This window comes from Erigeron canadensis, chromosome 8 (assembly GCF_010389155.1).
Source record: "Erigeron canadensis isolate Cc75 chromosome 8, C_canadensis_v1, whole genome shotgun sequence".
In the NCBI taxonomy this organism is placed as follows: domain Eukaryota; kingdom Viridiplantae; phylum Streptophyta; class Magnoliopsida; order Asterales; family Asteraceae; genus Erigeron; species Erigeron canadensis.
The window spans coordinates 10,835,736-10,859,016 of NC_057768.1; the positions used below are offsets into that span (position 1 = coordinate 10,835,736).

Below are 23,281 nucleotides of genomic sequence, written 5' to 3' on the forward strand. Positions count from 1 at the left end.
TGAGACAGTAAGATCTGAGAGTGAACAAATGACTGCAATGAAAGCATCTGAAGAAAAGAAAGAGGTCATCAAATCCTGTTGATGACATTTATGCAGAGCATCGAAGAACAGATGAAGAAACTTTGAGCTACCTGAAGGTATGACAACGAAGACTTCGTTGCATACATGGCAGATTGCAAGGCTGCAGATCAGAAGGTATCATGTTCTTTATCTTCTATAATTGATGTATGTAAAATGGTGTCGGACTTAAAACTTGAGGTGCTTATTTTAAATAAGTCAGTTATTAACTTAACTAGTCAGAACAACATGTTTAAAAAGGAAAACGACTCTTTGTTTGCCAAAAATTCTGGTTTGGTAAAACAAGAAAGTCTTTATCAAGATAAGATTCGTGCATCTGATAAGGATTCTTGCATTAAAAGAAAAACTAAAGGAGTCAGTTCTGATGGAAAAAGTGGGAAATGAACAATATGCTCAACTAACTGAAGATTTTTCTAAAAAGGAGAAAGAATTAGTTGACGCAAAATTGAGAGATAGTGAAGCTTAATCAAGACTAGATCAAATTAGGGGATCTGAGTTAATACGATCAATGCAGATGCAAAAACCTGTACCACGGGATTCAAAGATAAAAGTGGTTTGGGTATTAGTTATAATGAAGTTAGAGGTCCGTTTAATGATAATTATACAGAATCTCTAACGCAGCTCACTGAAAAGATTGACAATGGTGTAATAGATCCAATCGTTTCAGAAAAACAAAATGTTGATCAAAAGACCCCTAAGAGCTCTAAAAAATCGATTGATAAAATTAAGGAGCTTAACAAGAAACATAAGCTTGAAAGCTCATTTGTTAAACCAGTGGATCCTAAGAATGGAATTTATGATGTTAGTACTTCTAAAGGATCTAATCAAGTGAAGTCAACTTGTCCTGTTGATAAGAACATTAAATGTTTCACAATGAAAGGATGTGATACTGTTTTTACATCAGATGAAATTGATTTTGAAAAGATCGATCATGACAAGATTGACAAAGTATGGAATAAGGATGAATCTACGTCTAGTGAAGTTCCCTTAACTCCATATAAGACTCATAAAAATTCTCAAAAGAAAGTACATTTTTTGAGTAAAAATGAGTCAACTGGTTTGTCAAAAGAGGAGTCAGCCACAATTGAACTTAAGGAATGTTTGGGTATGACTTCAACTGGGTTCGATGTTAACGCTAAGAAAGCAAGAGCTAAGAAATCATGTTTCTATTGTTATGAAGTAGGACATATTTATAGTTGCTGTCCAAATAGGAAACGGAGATGTCCTGATAAGGGTATGTCTTCTGGTGGATCTAGTGACTCAGATATTGTTGCTCATAATAATAGGTCTAAAACGACAGGGACCTTCACAGAATACTACTTTTAGTAGTGTAAGTCCGAGTCGTTCTCGTACACCTCAAAGGAGTAATTCACCTAGGAAGATGACTCAACAAAATCAATCCCCTCCTGTTAGAATTAATAGTTCGTCTAAATTCTACGATCAATTAGGGAGTCAACCTAGATTTGGTACTTTCTCACCAAGGAATTCTCCTCCTAAGACTCGTTTCACCTCACCTAAGAAATAGTCTATGACACCATCTTCATCCAAGGCTTCATCTTCATCCAAGGCTCCATAAAGAGCGATGGATATTGGACCGAATTAATCATTAGAGATGAATTCGGCAAACCTAAACCTCAAAAGGTTTGGGTTCCTTCAGAAACTAACCATCTTATTGTCTAACGTGCAGGGAGAACCAAGGAAGCCTATTAGTCTTTGGTATGTTGACAGTGGATGCTCTGGCACATGACAGGGGACAAGAACGTTTTGTCCAACTATGAAGATGTAAATGGTTCGTACGTTAGTTTCGCTGGTCCCAAGGGCGGCAACATCTCGGGCCAAGGTGATGTTGTCAATGGGAAGATTACGCTGGAGAAAGTCAATTATGTGGAACAGTTATCACATAATTTATTAAGTATTTCTCAGATTTGTGACAACGGTAACACTGTCCATTTCAATGAGAAAGAAGCACTTATATTGAAACCGGGATATGTTATTCCTGAAGACTGGATCCTGCTGAAAGCTCCTAGGAAGAGAGACATCTATGGCCTTGTGTTAGGTGTTGATAATCCAGAGGAGTCTGTTTGCTTGTTATCAAAAGCAAACGAATCTGAATCGTTACTATGGCATAGAAGAATGGGACATATCAATTTCCGAAAGATGAATGACATTGTCAAACATGGTTTGGTTGAAGGCGTTCCCATGAAGCGGTTTGGAATGGAAGACAAATGTGTACCTTGTCTAAAAGGTAAACAGCAAAAGTCTACACATAAACTGAAACAAGAAAATTCTATTGCCAGTCCTTTCGAGTTACTTCACATGGATTTATTTGGTCCAGTGAATGTAAGAAGTATTGGTGGGATGTATTACTGTTTGGTGGTTACTGATGATTCCTCGAGATTCTCATGGGTATTCTTTCTTAAGTCGAAAGATGAAACTTCGCAGATTTTGATAAATCTCTTTGTCGAAACTGAAAATATTTATGGAGTTCGTGTTAAGAGAATCAGGAGTGACAACGGAACTGAATTCAAAAATAATGTGATGGATGTCTTTTGTTTGTCAAAGGGAATCCAACATCAATACAGTTCTCCGTATGAACCACAACAGAATGGAGTTGCTGAAAGGAAGAATAGGACTCTAATCGAGACAGCCAGAACTATGCTTGCAGATTCAGGGCTTCCTACTATGTTTGGGCAGAAGCAGTGAATACAGCTTGTCATATTTTAAATAGGGTTACTGTAGTTAAGCGTCATAATAAGACATGTTATGAGCTTCTACATAAGAAGAAACCGAATTTACAGAATGTTGAACCATTTGGTGTACCGTGTACTTTCTTGAAGTTTCTACCTCAGTCAAAGTTTGATTCAAAGGTTGAAGAGGGATTTCTCATGGGTTATAAACCGAGAACATCAATTCGACAGGTTTACAACAAATAGACCGGCAAAGTTGATTTGGGAACAAATGTCAAGATTGTCAGTCATAAGCCCGCTATACATTCTGGAAATGGCAAAAACTTCGATTATGATAGTGTATTTAGTTCACTACATGGTCCTGATTCTTATTCAGATCCTGAGAAAGTTGATGATGTGATTATTTTGAGAGATCACATGGATAATACTCCTATATCTCTGCATACTCGAAATGTCGATACTACTCCAACCAACGTTCAGTCTACTACTGATGTTGATGAAAGTAGTAAGGATAAGGATAAGACACCAGATTCAGACAATAATGAACCCGCAAACACTACACCACTTACTCCATCGAAGGTTACACTGCCTGATGATGATCCTATTTCTGAAGTATCGGAAGATGATTTCAGCTCTCCTGAGTTTCAGATTAGAACAAATTTAGGAGACAGTTTCAATGTTGATTCGGTTCCTCAATATCGAATTAATAAGGATCACCCTGTTGAAAATATTCGTGGAAATGCTACAGAACCTGTTCGAACTAGAAATCAGTTGAATAAGGATTTAACTAGTTTGTTCTGTGATGTGAAAGACACTGGATTGATAACTGAGTGTTTATATTCTGGTTTCATTTCACAAGTAGAACCTAAGAATGTTAAGGCAGCACTTCAAGATCCATGTTGGGTTGAAGCTATGCAAAAGGAATTAGCTCAATTTGAAAAACTTGGAGTTTGGGAGTTAGTAGATGTGCCTAGAGGTAAAGAACCGATTGGAACTCGTTGGGTATATAAATGCAAACGAGATGACAAAGGGATCGTTACCAGAAATAAAGCACGTTTGGTTGTTCAGGGGTTTGCACAACGAGAAGGATATGACTATAACGAAACTTTTGCACCAGTTGCTAGGATTGAAGCTATAAGGTTATTTTTAGCTTTTGCAAGTTTCAAAGGTATAAAGGTGTATCAGTTAGATGTTAAGAGTGTCTTCTTGTACGGTGAAGTTAAAGAAGAAGTGTATGTTTACCAACCACCGGGGTTTGAAGATCCGAACTATCCAAGAAGAGCATATCGACTGGATAAGGCTCTTTATGGATTGCATCAAGCACCCAGAGTGTGGTATGACAAATTGTCGACACATTTGTTGACAAATGGATTTACAAGAGGATCGATAGACAGCACATTGTTTATCAAATGGAAGAAGCGAGATTATCTAATTGTACAAGTTTACGTAGATGATATCATTTTTGGTTCATCTAATATAAAGATGCGCAAAAAATTTGAAATGAGCATGAAAAATGTTTTTGAAATGAGTGCTATGGGGGAATTACAATTTTTCCTCGGATTACAAGTAGATCAATGGAAAGATGGATTCTTTATTCACCAGTCTAAGTATGTCGATGACATCTTGGAGAGGTTTCAAATGCTAGAGTCCAAGACATATGGTACTCCTATTCAACAAAGTCATGGTTTAGGAGTGCTTGATCCGAAAGATGAACTTATGGATGCAACTTATTATCGTGCTATTATTGACTCATCGATGTATCTGACTGCTTCGCGTCCAGATATTATGTTCGCTGTTTGTCTTTGTGCTAGATTTCAAGCTAATCCGAAAGAGTCACATTTGACTACAGCAAAGCGTATTCTACGTTATCTTAAGGGAAACCAAGGGCTTGGTCTATGGTATCCAATGGGAGGAACGTTTGATTTTGTTGCATATACTGATTCAGATTTTGGCGGTTGTAACAATGACAGAAAGTCTACGACTGGAGGTTGTCAGTTGTTAGGAGGGAGATTAGTATCGTGGCAATGCAAGAAGCAGACATGTGTTGCTCAGTCTTCATGTGAGGCAGAGTATATGGCTACTGGTAGCTGTTGTTCCCAGGTATTGTGGATTCAGCAACAACTTCGTGACTACGGTATGGATTTTCTTGATACTCCTATTCAAATAGACAATAAGTCAGCTATAGACATTACAAATAACCCTGTCATGCATAAGGTCACCAAGCATATTGATATTAGACTTCATTTCTTGCGTGATTGTGCCCAAAAGAAGTTAATTCATTTGGAAAAGGTTATAACCGATGATAATTTAGCTAATCTTTATACCAAAGCATTTGATAAGACTCGATTTGAGAAGTTAATTCTTCTCAATGGGATGAAGAATGCTGATTCATATTAAATCTCTCAAAGAACTAATTTTGTAAGTTTGTGTCTGTAAATAGGTAGAGTCATAAAAATACAAAAAAGAGTTCTTAGTATCATAAAAACCATAAAAATGTGAAAAATGAGAAAATGACAAAAATATAGAGAGATTTAAGTTAATGCTGTCAGATGATTAGAAGTGAGGATACTTAGCTTTTAAGTCTGCGTAATCGTAATATAACTGCTTAGTTCAGTGATTACAATTTGGGATATATTGGTAGACACAAAGTAGCAAGGTTTCCTTAATCTGAACTTAAATTATACAATGTTCTTGTGGGAAACATATTCAGATATATGGCTGAGAATGCTTGCTTTTCAGTAATGAATTGATCTAGTCCTTAAATTTTGTGAAAGATCTAGCATTACTATAAGATTTGTTCAATATATAGGCAAAAACCTCTACCAATCATGAGCATGAAAGTAAATGTGATATTGTTATGCAAATCAAATGAATGCAAATTAAGGGGCTAATGTGGTCTTTGAGATTCGGACAAGTATGTCCTCGGGGTGTCTTTGTATACCTAGCCTACCTAAAGCTTCCAACTTGGGATAGGTTGTCAGAAAGTTCGCTACATGGGTTTCATAGAAAATCACGGGTTCCTTATAAATCATGAAATGCAGAAGCAAATAAGTGAAATCACAAAGTAATTAAATTCAGTTATCTAAATAGTGTCTCATGATGTGTTAAGGATGTTTTTGAATATACATTGAATTTTTTGTTATCTTAGTGCTAGTGTCAATTACGAAAGTATATCTGAATGTGGGTCACATAAGTTCGCAAACTATTCAATGGCATATTAGGCTACTCGGGTTACATGGTGATTGTCCTTGGCCAGGGTATGTCGAAAGTGTCATAACTCAAAGGAAACTGGAAGTACCGAGTGTTTAAGAGGAAAAATATACCGGTAATCGTGGTTGGATCACTGTTCATAATTAATAATAAGAGAATTATTTCTCACTTGCAGACTTATATAAATGCTAATCTGATCTAATCTGCATAAACTTAAGATTTCTTGTACATAAATAAAGTAGCTTAGTTTTATTTTTATTTTTATTTTGTTTCTGTTTATTTTTATTCTTGCAATAAGTGTCAGTTTGTGTGTCAAACTAGTTCTTTTTGCACGAGAGATTTAATAAAGCATAAAAGTATATGATTCTTAGTGAATTGTATAAGTCTTATTGTTTATGGTATAGATGTTTACAAGATGGATTTTCTAATTAATACATAAGTTGTTTAATTTAGAAAATGAAATGTTTTGGAAATTGAAAAGTCAAAATATTTTTGAATGTGTTTCAATTAAATTTTTTTTTGAAATTTCAATTGTTTTTGGTAGATAAGTATGCTTGACAAAGATTTGACTTGCCTTAGATTGTAATTTACCGATAGGTTAAGATTTTGGTTGTTTTGCATATTTATGATTTCTTTATTGTTCTTGATGCATTGATGAAGTTTGTTAAGTGTGCAGGTTACAGATAATAAACTCATTTTAAATGAAATTGGCATCAAAAGTTTTAGATTGTAATTGAAGGCAGAATTGTTTTCGCTTGTTTGTCAGCCCATAGAATTGTATTGCAACGGACAACAAAAGGTGTTCAGAAATTGCTTCTACAGAGATTACAAGTGATACAAGGATGATCTGCTTTAATAACCTAAGACTTAGTGTGATAGGTTATAGATTTATTATCAAGATCACAACCTAAGATGTAATGTGATAGGTTGTTGATATGATATTTTGTCATACATCATACATTAAATGTGTTTTGATGTAAGTTTGTATTTGTTTGAGTTAAACATCAATGAAGAAATGATCGATTTTATGTCAAGATAATAATGTAAGATTCATTTGATACACTATTGTGATGACAAGTTAGTACGGATGATTTACGATAGCATATTCGAGTAGATACATGTTTTTAGTAACGAGTATCTACAGGTTTATGTTTCTAGAATTTCTGGAATTTTTCCTTGTTTACATTTCTGGAAAATTCGTCAAATTTGCCTAAAGAATGGAGCTTATGTGGTTTAAAATCTAAAAATTCGAAATCACCTCGTGTTGACGTCAACATGCCTCGCGCTGACGTCATCACAAAGCCCAAGAACTGCGTGTTCGGCCAGGCCCATGTGGATCGAATATATATATATGAGTTATTACTATTCATTAATTACCATTAATCGAAATTAACCCTAAGTAAATCACACGAACTTCGTCTCCCTCGTGCCACTGTTCATTCGTCCTTATTTTAGATCGATTTCATCTTCTTCTCGTATTAATCATCCTAGTTTGTTGGTAAATACTTGATCTAGGATTGATTATTGATGTTTTAACTATGGATTTGAATGATTACAAGTCGTTATAATGCCCAAATTTTGATTTTGCCTCGCGTGAACAGTAACTAGGACGAACCACAAAATTTGATCTTTGATTTTTGATGATTTGGACTTAAATTGGACTTGAATTGGACTTAAAATTGGATTAATTAATGTTTAAACATGTTAAATCTAACAAAAATTTAAGCAAACAAGTCTTAAATCAAGATTAATCAAAGAAAATTGTGTTTCGGTCACTATTCACACGAAGAACACGAACCAACTTCGTGTTCATCGAATTCGTTTCGATTTTGTTTTCTGGGCATACACGAACCATAAACAAGTCCACGATGATGTTTTTGCTCGATATTAACATCATATGGAGATGTTTTTGTGCTTCGTGTTCTGGGTTTCATACTGGTTCGTGCTGACGTCACGACAAAGGAGAACTTCCTCGTGATGACGTCATCACGAAGCAGTCGACCAAAACCCTATTTTTAATTTTCGTTTATTCTAACAATTGTTTTTCTTGTCGTTTTTGTCTGTTTTTGTACAGGTATGGCAGGACAAGGTAATAATGCTCGTGTGTTCGTCAAGGAGCACAATGCTGCACTCGATCTCAGCATTACGCAGACGGGGTGCACTGCAGAGTTTCACGGTGTCCTTCAATTTCTTGCACGTTCTCGTGTCCATTTTGCTGTGACAGAGAATCCTCCGTTGGTGATAAGTCTCATTAGAGAGTTCTGGAACTCAGCCCATTTGGTGCAGATGGGTGCTCATACTGTTGGGGGACGTTCATTCTCTTTTTCTGTTGGAGATTTACGGACTATTTTACACTTAGGTGATGTCGCCATAGAGTAAGGTTCGACTGAATTCTCTGAGGAATTTTGCGACGGTGCTCTACGTCGTATGGGGTATACTGGAGCTATTTCTCACCCATACTTCAGGAATCATCTACGTGGCAAATGGAAGCTTCTTGCTTACTATTTGTTGAGGGCCATTAGTCATAGGAGTACAGGCTATGACCAGATTAATATTCAGAACGCTTCTCAGATGGTTGCCTTAGTGCTGAACAAGCCATACAGCTTCTCTCAATAAATTTTTGATAATTTGGAGAGGCAGTTGAGATCATTTAGTACAGACAAGAAATTCTTTCTGTTTCCAAGATTTGTGATGATCATAATTCGTCACTTTGCAGCTGGTTTTCCATTTGACGGTCCTACGTTCAATCTAGGTCGTCTTACTTATAAGGCATTTGCTGAAAGTTTGAAGCACTTGTCAGGAAGAAATGTTCCAATTGAGGTTGATAATCCACCTTTGTTCGGACATTTGCTTAATCCTAACTATGTCGCACCTAGACAAGGTTGGGAGGATGAAGCAGATGCTGCTGCTGCTGGTGATGATGATCAGGCTCAGGATGATCTTCATGCAGAAAGAGCTGATCAGTTTGAGGGACTTAATGATGTTCCTCTGTATGCTGGTGATTTGGAGCATGACTCTGATATGGATGCTCTCATGGAGGATATTGATAATCCTACAAATCTTGTATCTACATCTGTTGGAGTTTCTACTTCTACCTCTGCTCCAGTTGATGTTGCTGCTGGTCCTTCTGAAGTTCCTGTTAATGTTGTTGAGGACTCAGAAGAAGAAGAAGAGGAAGAAAGACTGCCACAGAGAAGAAGAAGACATGCAAGATCTCAGACTGAAGTTGATAGAGAATTTGCTGCATATAGTGAAGCCATGGAGAGGTCTCATGCACCTGTTGTTGGTGATACTCCAGTGGTTGCTGCTTTAAGAGCTTCTGTCTCTGAGGTTTCTGCATCTGTGTCTGCTTCTTCTGCTGCTGGTGTTACTATTGGGGAGAGAAGGTCGAGACCAAAGTTTATCATTAGGGGAATTGGTTCTCGTGCACAAGTTGTCACTGAAGCTACAACTGTTACGATTCCTGCTGTTTCGGAGTCTACAGTTCTGACACTTGTTGCTCCTAGACCTTCGTCTGCTCCCATTCAGGCGACAGTTCCGGTCTCTTCCATTATGGGATGTCTGTTGGCTCCTCTGCAAAGACCACAGATGCCTCCCACAAGAACTTCTAGTGCTCGTATGCCTTCGTTTGAAGCTGCGATGCCCCCTCCGGTCTCTACATCTGACGTTGCTTCTACTTCACGTCCACCTGTACCTGTTCAAGTGCAGTTGAGTCGTTTATTTTCAGAAAAGAAGATGTTGGAGATGAGGGTTGCAGCTTTGGAGAGTCAGCTAAAGCTCCAGGCTGCTAAGCATCAGGAAGAGATGGACGTTATGACAGCTCTTGTTCATTCTCTTGGATCTAGACTCGACCGATTCTTGGCTCAAGGGGGAGATAAGGATGGTTGTAGAGATGATGAGCTTGCAAAGAAGACTAGAGATGATGATGATCATGAAGATCAAGATCCAGCTCAAGGTCAAGATCAAACACAACCAGGTGAGCCAGAGAATCAGGGTCAAGGTCAAGATGCTAATGATGCTGCTGTGGATACAGAGACTCCTGATGTTCAGGGGGAGTCATCAAGACAAAGAGAGTCAGAGATTGCTGGTACAGCTGGTGCTAGTACTTCTGGGACTCAAGATAAAGGCAAAGCTGTGATGACAACTCCAGATGCAGATCCTGATGATTCAGATAACAATGGTGATGGGGAAGATTCCAATTCAGGTAACTCCGATTCTATTTCTGATAGAATAGAAAGGGAGATAGTGAATGATCCTCATAATCATAAAGAAAAAGAAAATAGCAAAGGAAAATCTACTCAGGATAGTGAGTCAACTAAGACTGTTTCTACTACCAATGCCTCTACAGAGTCAGATTTGCACCCTTTAATTGTGCATAGACTAGAAAAGAGATTGGGATATGATCCACAAGCTCATATGAGAGCTAGAGCTGAGATTATGGATTATGATGATTATTATGATCCAGGATCACTTAGGGATCAAATGAAAGGACACTCAGGGTTAACTCATACATCTTCAGAGTCAGAGTCAGATTCGGATTCAGATTTGGATTATGAACCTTAGTGCTATTGATTTTGTATTTTTAATTGATTACTTGAGTTATAATAACAGTTTAGAGTGTTAATCAAAGTGTTATTCAGCTTAGAATAGTTATCAAAGAATTATTCTGTTCGGCTTAACATATTGACAGTGTAATTTTAAAATACCCGAGTAATGAAAAATAATGATTATAAGATAAATATGAATGTATGTGTTACATTATATTTATGATATAATATTATTGTTGTAAGTTAAAATAGATAAAGATTATAAGATAAATATTAATGTAATTTAGTATTATTTATTTTAATTTCTTTTATGTATTTATACCATTTATTATGTCTTGACTTGTGATTTATGTTCTTTATCTTTGTATATGTAAATCGTTTGAATTGCAGATAAGCTTCAAACAATAGGTGCATTGGACGATCTTGATGCTGAAGAAGATCTAGAAAGTATCGATGATGAAGATTTTGAAGAAGGAGAGTTCATTACTTCGGAAGCTGATAGACAAAGGTTGCTTGAAACACCTTATGACTTTGATCGTGTATTTAATGGAGATGAAGTCATTCAAGTTGAACCGATAGCTGAAGTAGAACATCTCAATCTCAATCCAATCAGAGATAGTCCAGATGAACCTAAAAATGCTGCAAGATTAAGATTTGCTGTATATGCAAACATAGTCGATGAAGGACATAACAATATTTTTGATCTATACTGGAATATAGATGCTACACGAGAGGTTGACCTTGGAAGATTTAATATACCTCCGGTGCAGCAAGATCATGAGTTTATTATTGATAGACTAATTCCAGGTTATAGAGGACATACTGGTTTGATGATACGTGATATGTATAAACCATCAATGTTTTGGGAATATGTCTCAGACAAGGATGCACCCAAATACTTCTCAGTGATTCAAAGTTGGTTCTATGATCACAAAATCAAATTGTTTATTATCAAGAGAAAGGAGGGTTGCCAGTATATGTCAATAAGTCGAAGACATTTCCACTCTCTCAATGATTCAGATATGATAGATCTGGGAAGACACTGGTTCGTTAATCTTCAGAGCAATGGACTTGCAGATTTCTACTGGAATAGATTCAGAGATGAAAGGATTAAGTATTTCAGTGATAGAGGTCTGAAGCCAGAAGAAAGGTTGATAAAGCCAACACCTTTGAAGAAGTTTAAGAATCCAGATGGCACATTTAGGTTTGTTCAAAGAAGAATTAAATGTGTTAAGAAGGTTCCCGCTATCAGATGGGATCAAGATATGCTAACGGAGATGACATTTTGGCAAATAGATATCAAGTCAGGCGAAGCACAAATGTTTGTTGATGACTCAAAGAAACAAATGTTGCTAAGCATGTATGATCCAATGCAGGTTGTCAATTTATCAAGAGGTGATCAAAGAAGACTTTTGGATACACCTTGCTCAGCTGTGGATTTTTGGAGAGTAGAGGAAAGACGCTATCGCAACATTCTCGCACACTGTTTGCAAGAGAGAATTCATGCGAATAGTATCAGACTTTTGTTTAATGGATAAGATTTGAACTTCAAGTTTTGAATACTTTAAAGAGATCTAGTTGCAATCGTCAAGGGGGAGTCTGTAGATGCAGAATTCGGTGTGACAATAGCAACAAAGATTTGATTATTGTTTACGTTTTTAGGAACTTGTGTGTAATCATTTAAATAAGAACTTGTGTTGATATTTAATGATTACGTTTGGACTTCTATAATATATCTGTTTATGTTTTGTATTGTGTTTGTGTGTTATATATTGTTTTACAGGTACAAGAACATAGAATCAAGGTTTATAAGTATCGTAGAACACTTAAACGGTGATTGGATGTTATGTACGAGTCAAACAAAGTCAAACAGAGAACAAAGGATCGTCCCTCGTGCTGACGTCATCAGCATGTAGGATGAACCTCGTGCTGACATCAGCATGAGGTAGAACGATTGTTTATTGTTTCGGGCCTAATACGTAATTAAGGCCTAAGCCCACACGATCCAATACTTAACTAGTATAAATACATAATCTACGGAATTAGGTTAATCGTTTTTGAATCTTGGTTAACTATTTACGAATTTACGAGCTAAGGTTAATTGTTCCTTCGTGTAGCCTCTTACACGAACCACAAGCCTTGTGCATCTCCTTGGGTTGGTTAATTGCTCATTAATCAACGAAAGGCAATAACAATCTAGTTATCTCAAGAGGATTCCGCACTCTTGACATAACGAATCGCGTCTTATTACGATCCACGCAACAATAGGGTACCTTACAGAACACACTTGGAAACTTTTGTTAGAAGACATAAACTACATACGCCGTCAAGAAACGGGTGTACCAGGTATGTAAATACTCATTCTATTATTATATACAATTGTATGTCGATTTGTTAATGCTTTTAAAAAGGGTCATATGTTTTAGCTTTATCTAACTACTCATCTTTTTTTCGTTTACAGATTTGAATCTTTCTGAAGATGCAATTAAAAACCATGCTTTCGTCAAAATAGAGGAACTGTTGCTTTCTCACGGATCAACATTGAAAAGCATTCCAAACATGCCTTACCCTGACTACGTCGTTATCGATGAATCTTTCAATATGTTGATCCAACAAGAACTTTAGTATGACCCGGCTACAATGCAAGAATTGCATGATACTTTACATGCAACAATGACGAATGAACAGTTAGGTGTGTACAATGAAATCATTTCAGCTGTTGAAAAGAATGAAGGTGGGGTATTTTTTTTATATGGTTATGGTGGGACTGGAAAGACCTTTGTGTCTAAGACCTTATCTTCAGCCATTCGTGCAAAGGGAGATATCGTTCTGAATGTAGCATCCAGTGGCATAGCTGCTCTTCTGCTTGAAGGGGGTTGAACAGCTCATTCACGTTTCAAGATCCCTATTAGTCTAACTGAGGAATCATTTTGTTCTATAACTCCCGATAGCCATACAGCAGGTTTGTTAATAAAAACACGTCTCATTATCTGGGATGAGGCACCAATGATGCATAGGCATTGTTTTGAAACATTGGATAGAACTTTGCGTGATATCTTGTCAACGACCTCTTCATCTTGTGCGGATAAACCATTCGGTGGTAAGGTTATCGTCTTAGGGGTGATTTTCGTCAAGTGCTTCTGGTTATTCAAAAGGGCACCCGACAGGAAGTTGTAAACGCATCATTAAATTCATCTTATTTATGGGAGCATTGTAAGATTCTACGCTTAACAGTAAACATGCATTTACAGTTTGGCTGCCCCCAGCAAACACTGCATGAGGTCAAAAAGTTTGTGGATTGGATACTTCGAATCGGTGAAGGTACGATTGGAGAAGACAATGACGGCGAAGCGGACATCAGATTACCCGATGAGGTCCTTATCAAATCTGAAGGAGATCACATTAAGTCCATGGTTGAGTGTATCTATCCAGATATTAATGAACACATCGATGAACCAAACTACTTTCAAGAGAAAGCAATCTTGGTTCCAACAAATGAGGAAGTTGATAAGATTAATGATTATGTGTTATCTCTTATACAGGGAGAGGAGATGACATATTACAGTTCGGATAGTCCATGTCCAGAAGAGGTTAATGATGTGTTCGAACAATCTGTTTACTTGTCCGCCGTGTTGAATGGTTTTAAACTTTCAGGTGTTCCGAACCACAAGTTGACCCTAAAAGTAGGTGTGCCGATTATGTTGCTTCAAAATATAGACCAAGCTAACGGTCTATGCAATGGTACACGTCTCCAGATTACCAGAATGGCACCTCATGTAATAGAAGCTAGGATTATTACTGGCTCAAATGCAGGTAAGATGACATATTTGCCTCGCATGTGTATCATCCCATCCGATCGTCGAATACCATATAAGTTTCAGAGGCGTCAATTTCCCTTGGTGCCTTGCTTTGCCATGACTATAAATAAAAGTCAAGGACAATCGTTGGGCAAAGTTGGATTGTTTTTGCAACGACCTGTTTTCACACATGGTCAGCTATATGTGGCTGTTTCAAGAGTTACGAGCAAGGATGGTTTGAAAGTACTTATTTGTAATGAAGATGGATCAGCTTCAAACACAACGAAAAATGTTGTCTTTAAGGAGGTTCTTGATAAGATATGAGGTTCATATCTGGTTCTGAAAACAAGTTTTTTTTGAAAATTTGGGAGTGTTTTAATGTGTTTTCTATGTAATTGGTTAAAAGCAGAAGCAAGCGGTTCAGCATGATGATGAAGAGTTGGCTCTCACTCTTTCATCTTCAAAGGGGCGTCCTGATGTCCAAAAGTTGAAGATCCCTAAACTGGAGAAGTTTTAATAGCTTCTACAGAATCATGACCACTACAGCTGCCATTTTTTTATATTTTGCTGTTTTGAGAACAATTTACTTTCTGTTTCGTTATTTCTTTAGTCTGGTTTGCTTGGATGTTTTTCAGTTTGCTGCATGTTTTAATCGAGCATATAGTTTTGTGCTCGAGTCCTTTTAGTCAAATGAATAAATGATGTGATCTATTTTATTGAGTGCATGTATGAAACCTTAGATATTTAGTATTCGTGAATATATGATTTTTTTTAGATGCAGCTACACTTAATAAGTTTTAGGCCTTAAACAAAATAATGGCACTTTCTTATATCTCAGATTCTATTTAAATCTCTTCTTGTCAGACTAATAGGAGAATATATATGGCCGAGCCTCTCCTATAAATTAATTGTACAAAATCTCCTCTTAAAAAACTAATACTCCACTTATTAAGGTAAAAGATATACACATGCCAATCCACTTAACCTTAATAACCCGGTGGACTTAATTACTTTAAAAAATAACCTACTTCTACAAACTTTCAGCAGCTTAAAGTCTAAAATATCATTCCTGGCGGCAGTATCAATCACGTATTAACAAACACAAATGGCTGCTGAAAAACTTTCTTTACTAAACGATTTACATAGGGGAACTCAAGTCTGGATGGTGAAGGTTAAGATAATCAGGCTTTGGAAGCAGAATTAAAGCATCAATCCTTTAATCCTGCCAAGTATTGAGATGGTTCTGATTGACGAACATGTATATATATTATACAACCGTTTATAACATTTGTTGTATAAATAATATTTCCTATACTTGATTACATGGATTTGAAACTTGATTACACTTAAACATATTACAATGTTTATGTAGAACATCTTCATTACTTAAGCTAATCGATCCAAATATATTGTCACTCTCAATCAAATCATTGCAATATATTACTAACTCAAAATATTTAGTTAAAAATTTAAAGGCCCATGTTGACTTCCATAGCAAAATGCAACATCCTTTCCCAATATTGCCATGTCGATTTTCAAATCTTATAAATTATGTTGCTTCAAGATAAGGACATTTGAGTTTCCTTCTCCTTTCCTACTCTTGCTTGCATTTTTGAAACTTCAATGACCTGTCATATTGAAAAAACATCATTAAATTACAATTAAACTATGTGGAAGATATTTCAGAGTATAACCCAAATGAAATTATAAAGTTTTTCCAGCACACCAAAACACTTGCATTGTAGTTTCTCGTCAACAATTTGCCATGTAACAAGAATTCGAGCGTCTTCTAGTAGAGCAGCACTGTCATTGCTCTTAATTGTTTAATGTAAATAGCAAGACAGAAATCTGTTAGACATCTAACTATTTACGGATAACTTATAGAACCGTTTATAACTTTTGTTGTTTATTCTATGTCGAACAAAAATTAGTTGCTTATAACATCATATAAACAAAATTTGGAACATTTCGGCAATGCAGGGAACAAGAATCCAAGCTACCGTCAAACATGGCCTAATGCAGCAGTACGATGCCTTGCTGGAGGAAGGGGGTCCGTGTTCTGTCAAGGTTCGGTGTTCTGGAAAACCAAGATACGTTCCTGTTGACACGACACCCTTTCAAAATTCACTTTTGCCGTTACACAGGTGTTCAGCTGTCTAATGTCTGGGCTGGACCTCAAGAATCATTTGATCTGTGTCCTTTTAATGACATTCTGACTTCGAGCATTGATAATTTGTATTCGTTTGGTACGTGCAAACATATCCAACATTATGTACTTATGAAAACTATGTTAATCACTAATAAATAAATATCTGAATAGATGTCATTGGTGAGGTTGTGCATAGCCAAGATACCCACGTTACGAATATCAAAGAAAGAGAAATGCGTTTCAAATGTGTACAATTGCAGAATGAAAAGTATGTGGACTTCTTTAATAGATTTGCGTTTTAGTACATAATTTACTGGTTACAATTACATTCCATATATATATATATATACACCCATCATGGTACTCTTGTGTTCCTTTTTTTACTACCAGCGGAATGAAGATAAAGTGTGCTCTTTGGGGTGAGCATGCAACCAAACTGGACGCGTTTCTATCAAATCCCGAAAGAAATGATGGACGTGTCATCATGCCGGTCCAATTTGCAAAACTCGGTAAGTGCGACCGTATGTATATTACAGAACGATATGTTACACCTAATTACAAAGGTGGCTCTAAAGTTTGGATTGATGAAGATTTGCCTGCATTTGCTGAGTTCACAGAGAGGTACATAATTTTGTTACTTATTGCTAAAATAATACGAGTATGTATCTAATTGCGGCATTTCCATAAACTCTAGGTTGTTCAGTATCAATGTTGCCCCAAATACTAGGAGATTTCTGTCATCAACCTCTGTCTACTTGAGTGATGACTATTGGGAACAGTTTCAATTCAAGAACATTGATGAGCTGATGGACATCAAAGAGGTTTTACATAATTTCTTTAGCAACTGGCCACTTTCTTTATAGTTGGAAAGGTTGTATATAAGTGACGTACACCAAAAATATGTAAAAGAACTTGAATATTGTCCATTATTAAAATCACATTATATATTTATTTATATAGTTGTGTTTAAATCTGATTTTCCTACTCTTACGTACATTGGCCAGGCTATTGGATGCATTGTTGTGGGTACTATTATCAACATTGACACCGAAAAAGGTTGGTTCTACTATGCTTGCAGCAAATGTACGAAAAAGGTTGATCGTCTTGATCAACCATTGCACGATAATACTGATCATGAGGGTATTGCAAGCTTTGTATGTGGCAAATGCGGTTTCATAACTGATGTGTATCCTAAGTGAGTCTTATCGGTTACCATTAAAATTTCAATTAATTCGCATCTATTCCACAATGGATACAACTTACTATTCACTTTTTAAACTTCAGAATCTTGGTTCAAGTTCGTGTTCAAGATACTACGGGAAACATCTCATTAGCCATACGTGAGCGTGATGTTACAGGTTACATCCATAAGCCGGCTTCCAATTTTATCACTAATGCTACGAATGTATGTAACACATTATACTTTATTTATTTTTTGGTGCATATGATATTATTATTTGATGAGTTTGCAATACCTTACATGGACCGAGCTTCATTTATATTTTATGTATAGGGCGAACACTCAAAGATGTTCCCAGTTTATTTTAACGTTTTTCTCGAAAAACGATTTGCTTGGAGAATCAACATATCAAAATACAACATCGAGAACAAGTCTGATTTGTACACAGTTGACAAGTTCTCAGATAATGTTAGTGTTATAGAGGCTATACTCCATAAGGCAGCAGGTGCTAAGGTATTTATCAAATATAGTACCACGTAACACTTGGAATTAACTTCCTTTTATTTCAATTATCTTAACACACATTATTTGAACTAATTTAAAATAGGATGGCTCATCTGATGTTGATCTCCAAGTGTTAAATGAACTGCCATCAACTATTGGGCTTAATAGAGAGGTACAAATTATTACATGCCAAACTTTTATTATACCTTATACTTAAACACGAAAACTATTATGTGTATATTTAATTTTTTCTAATTTTAAACATATATAGGATGTTGTGTTCGGGACCAGTAATACGGCCCGTACTGCCTCAAGTTCAGGTTCTAAGAAAGTGGTTGAACATGAAGATGATGTTCATAAAATGAAAGTTCCAAAGCTACAAAAATAATTCTCATTGCCACACCTCTACTTGAAAAACCTATTTGATTTTTTAATGTTTTCTTTTAAGTGTTTTACCTTTTATATTGTTTGGTAATATATTGTTTCGCTACGTTATTACTTTATTGATTTCATGAAACTTCGAGTCGAGCAATAAACTATCTATTCTTCATTGTGGGTGATCTAATTAAATATTGTGTGGTTAATTGGATAGACGAACTTACAAGGATTCTAATATATAAAATTTTATATGTATTTTGCTACTTATACCCGGGTATCACCCGGGTTGATTAGCTAGTAGTGAAGTATGCCAGCAACCTGCCTGCTTGCTTTTTTTTTTCTCAGTTTTTTAATTAGCATCTTGTGTAGATATCAACTTGCTTTTTTGGATTTATATATTAATATTTTGATTTAGGGTGATAACGTTTTAATATCTTACACTTTAACTACTAAATCTTTTGGAACTTTTTATTTATACCATCAAAGTTTTATGTTTGATACTTCATGGTACTTTGCTTTAGTCGTTTTTATTTGCACCATGAAAGTATTAAGTTTTTAAATCTTTATTTTTTCAGATAGTTTACAACTTTTTATTTCATCATCAAAGTTTTGTGTTTTAAGATTTACGTATTGTTTAAAGATATGTTTTGTTTTTTAACGGTAACGGTTGACATATTAATATTAAGTCTATGTCCGATCGTGTTGGCCGGGTATAACACTATTCTTATATATATGGGTTTCTAGTTTGATCGTTGAGGCGACTAAAGGCAATGTACACAATTAAAAAAAATCAACAAAGACCAACATAACAATATTTAAGACTCACCAGATAACATGTTGCATTTTGTTTTATAAGACAAAGAATAACTGTAACAAAACTTGTAGGAACTATATTGAATAGAAACCATACAATAAATGAACCAATATTTTTTCTTTTTTTTTTGTATCTATTGATCTTTTAACTTTACTTTGAGTGGGTCAACGCCCAAAAATTGAACTTTTAAGTCAATATCCACATGAAGACTGTTGACCATCCTGTGAGTGCAAATGCTGCAACTATGTAAGTCCACATAGTAAAAATTGAACACTCCTCTTGTCCCACATTGAACAATTGTGTCATTGTACCTGCAAATTTAGTGAGTTTTAACAACCTTAATCAAATCATTTAGCATGGTTTCTACTTCCTTTCGTCATCGTTTACTCTATTCCATACTATACATTTGTTTGGGCTTTCGATTATAAAGAATGAAATATTTGTTGATCATCTTTAGGAAAACAATATAGATCTTTTATACGAGATGAATATGTCATACTTCGATACCCATGTCATTATCTTTGATACATATAATGGGTTCGTTATATCACATCATCAAAAACGTGTAGTAGTAAGTGTTTTCTAACAATGAGAGGAGTGATCATAGAGCAATGCTTACTAATATTCATGGCTGGGGGCACGGTATACTGGATCATCAGCACAAAGCTAAAGAGAGGATCGGAAGGAAGTAATCCCAGAGCTCCAGCTGCTTTGATAGCCCCAATTCCGATCGTTGGAAGGATCAAATATCGTACAATGATGATTGTGATGATGATAATAGGTCTTATGCTTCCTTTTTGCAAACCTGTAAATAGAATTTAATAAGAGAAAGATGGTTTGAGAGTTTATGATTTACAGATATATAACTTTCATCCATTGATTATTTACCTTGTATCAGATTGCCTCCTAGTATAAGGGTGATTCAGGGTAAGGTTCCATCCCTGATTGATCATACATATAAGTTCGGTTAGCTTAATGACCATTTTTTTAGCACTTTATTAATTTTTGGCCAGGATAGTTAATCTGAAGCTTATTGATTTAAGAGACTAGCTAATTTGGGTTCAAGCCTATACAAATGGTATTAAAGTTGCAGTCGCTTGAGATGTAATCAAATAGACTCGTGAATATTTTGGGGAATATGATTTTGGGATTATATCCCACCCGTATTACATGTCTGTTTATGAGTATAAAATCAGGGCTGCATATAATATTGTACTATGATTTTAGCTTTACTTCTTGTGGTACATCTAATGAAAGTTTGTAGCATTCTTTATAGAAAAGTATATAATCTGCATATTTTGTTATTCCTGTGATAAAAATGTCTCAATACTCAGGAGTTTATGATTGAATGTGAAAACTTATACCCCAATAATGTGATAGAGTCCTGGATAACCCGCAATGGAGCATCATCACCAATCAAAAGATTCTTCAACCATGGAACTGCTCCAAAAACAAGCCCTGTAATCTGAAAATAGGTACACGAAGCAAATCTTAATTGATACAGTTTCAATTCAATCAAACTACCTGGCAGACAAGGAAATATGATAAGAACTTACAGCACCGATGGTTGGAGGTGCTAATAACTCCTCCCATATTTTCTGTAGAGTTTGAACAAGTCTCCTTGTTGAGGACCCTTCTTTTGTCTCATTGGCTAATTGTTGGTAGACCATCTACAAGTACATAGGCAATAAATTTGCTTCGTTATGAACAAGCTCAAATTCGAAGTGGTTTACTGGTGCATGACAAATAGTCTTGTTATCAGAAAGTATAAAGGCATCACGGAGGTGGCAAAATGGGCATTTGGTTAGTAAGTCATAACGGGTCAGTTGGCTGACTTTTTGCATAAACCTTTATATTTTGTGTACCTTACTATATAATGTTTCAAAATGATTAAAAAATTAACATCATTTCAACAATAATCTAGATTTTTAAATAAGATGATCCGGGAAGTTGATAAACTAAAAACATAAACACTGGACTCTGGCTAATTCTCTTCTCATTCGACCCCAATCCTCTTAAGCCAACGGTTTCTTATGACTTTACCGGCCGTTTGATTTGTTAGAGATAAAACATAGGCTGTATTGACTCATGAGTCATAAGTGCCACCTCTTGCAACCAAACTGAGACTAGATGTTTGTTGGTTTTGAATAAGTAAGGCTTACGGTCTGATTTTCAGGGTCCACACTTGTGGTGCACGATACAGACACAACGACTCCATTATTCTCTTCACCCTCTTCATTCAGAAGATGACTCTCTGCAGTTGCATTGAAGTCTTTATTTGGTTCCTTTAATAGATCCTCGGCCTCTTTCATTGCTTTGTACTTTGCAGCCGAGTTCCTTATTAACTGGTATGTATATGTCCATATATAGAAACACCCCAACTGCACATAATTTACAGATGAGCTTATTATGTTGGCAACAGGCAAACCATCTTTCTAGCAGATAGGAATTGAGATGAGCTAAGAAATAGTTTACCGCCATGGAAAAGGATGAATATGAGAGTCCATTAGCTTTACAAGTATAATGATCTCCGAAAGGACTACCACTTTGAGTGCAGATCGCCGGGATGATTATCAGAAGAATGTTTCCCAAATTTCCTACAACAAAACAAGAAACAATTAGCTCTATGAAGAGTTTTCAATACTTACTCATATACTATATGACTTGATCAATGGTTCAAATTGGGTTATGCTTTATTTCTAACGGGTCAATGAGTAAAATAAAAATAGAGCTAATGGCAGATTCAACTTGCCTGTTGAACACATTGCTATAATTAGGCCCTCTATATGTGCCTCTGGTTTGATTATTTTAACTGCTATCCATCCCAAGATACCACCACATAAAAATGTGATTCCAATATTTACAGGCATAAACCACCTGAAATCATCAAACATTAAAGTTACCATAAATACAATAAACATTAGTCAATGCATATAAGTACATCCTTACCATGAGATAATGTCATGAAACGTGACACTCTCTGATAGACATGCGAATATGAGAGACGGCGTAAAAGCCACAAACACAATCTGCACATACTCAAATTCAACTTAACACTATGAAAAAGTTAACTATGATTTGAAATGTATATATAGACATATAGTATATGCTTACAAAATATAACATAATCCCTAATAGATAAAACTATATATACCTTGTTAAGGGCTCGACGGGTGTCGTTGGAAAGAAGGTTGAAGTGACTCGTAGCCATGATCGCTCCTATACCACTTACGATTAGTACTTGCACTATTGGCATCGATGCCACTTCAAATAACGTCCAAAACCCCATTTTTGATGCAAATTTGCTCAAATCGTGACTTTGTGGATTTTGTATTTAGACTGTATGGGCAAAAATGTCACTGAATTAAAGACTAATTAAACAGCTTATAATGTATGTTTAATATGATCTGACAGCTGTGAAACTAAAACAAAAAACAACTGGAAATGATGTACCAGTATTAAAAGTAAGTAGTTGCAAAATGATTTCTTTTTTCACGCACATGTAACTCATGTCTCGAATACACACGCTCTCTACTACATATGTACTCCTTATTATTGCTTTTTAATCACAAAATAAATACTCCATTTTTTTTATTTTATTTTTTTCGAAAATGTATAAATTTACCTTCTCATATATCCTTTGTTTGCTTAATTAATTATCATTATATCAATATAAACGATCCTTAGTATAAGTGGTTGAGATACCAGTAACTTTAATTAAACGGTGTTTATCATATTACTATTAGCTTTTTTACGCGGCTAAAAATGGCTTTTTACACGTTGAGTGAGGAGGTTTCCTCCCGCCTATTCCTCATATGGTCATGTGGTGTTGAAATATGATCCGTGTCTCGCTAGCGACACTATGATACAACAGGGCTCCAATCCGGCAGTGATTCAAATTAGCAATTAAATAAAATTACTTAAAACTTCAAATAAA

At 35.8% G+C, this 23,281-nt stretch overlaps 2 protein-coding genes and 1 pseudogene across 2 annotated transcripts; 2 read left to right on the forward strand and 1 right to left on the reverse strand.

The window, feature by feature from the left end:
• The first annotated feature begins 13,195 nt into the window (after nt 1–13,195).
• On the forward strand, nt 13,196–14,836 carry LOC122610250 (ATP-dependent DNA helicase PIF1-like). The gene is made up of 4 exons (XM_043783244.1): nt 13,196–13,397; nt 13,485–13,627; nt 13,774–14,625; nt 14,729–14,836. Exons 1-4 carry the CDS (start codon nt 13,196–13,198, stop codon nt 14,834–14,836), a joined length of 1,305 nt encoding a protein of 434 aa, XP_043639179.1.
• A 1,457-nt stretch (nt 14,837–16,293) lies between these two features.
• LOC122610251 lies at nt 16,294–18,540 on the forward strand. Its single transcript, XM_043783245.1, has 8 exons — nt 16,294–16,463; nt 16,859–17,089; nt 17,163–17,289; nt 17,473–17,663; nt 17,753–17,873; nt 17,982–18,161; nt 18,256–18,324; nt 18,424–18,540. Exons 1-8 carry the CDS (start codon nt 16,294–16,296, stop codon nt 18,538–18,540), a joined length of 1,206 nt encoding a protein of 401 aa, XP_043639180.1.
• A 902-nt stretch (nt 18,541–19,442) lies between these two features.
• On the reverse strand, nt 19,443–22,708 carry LOC122580051 (annotated as a pseudogene).
• Between the last annotated feature and the right edge of the window lie 573 nt (nt 22,709–23,281).

Bases quoted from the DNA above. Each gene is read 5' to 3' on its own strand.
- LOC122610250 (XM_043783244.1), top strand. From the start codon at position 13,196: ATGACGAATGAACAGTTAGGTGTGTACAATGAAATCATTTCAGCTGTT. The intron at 13,398-13,484 runs GTTGAACAGCTC...GCCATACAGCAG, and splicing joins TGCTCTTCTGCTTGAAGGGG to GTTTGTTAATAAAAACACGT. The intron at 13,628-13,773 runs GTTATCGTCTTA...ATGCATTTACAG, and splicing joins ATAAACCATTCGGTGGTAAG to TTTGGCTGCCCCCAGCAAAC.
- LOC122610251 (XM_043783245.1), top strand. From the start codon at position 16,294: ATGCAGGGAACAAGAATCCAAGCTACCGTCAAACATGGCCTAATGCAG. The intron at 17,090-17,162 runs GTACATAATTTT...CATAAACTCTAG, and splicing joins TTTGCTGAGTTCACAGAGAG to GTTGTTCAGTATCAATGTTG. The intron at 18,162-18,255 runs GTATTTATCAAA...AATTTAAAATAG, and splicing joins ATAAGGCAGCAGGTGCTAAG to GATGGCTCATCTGATGTTGA.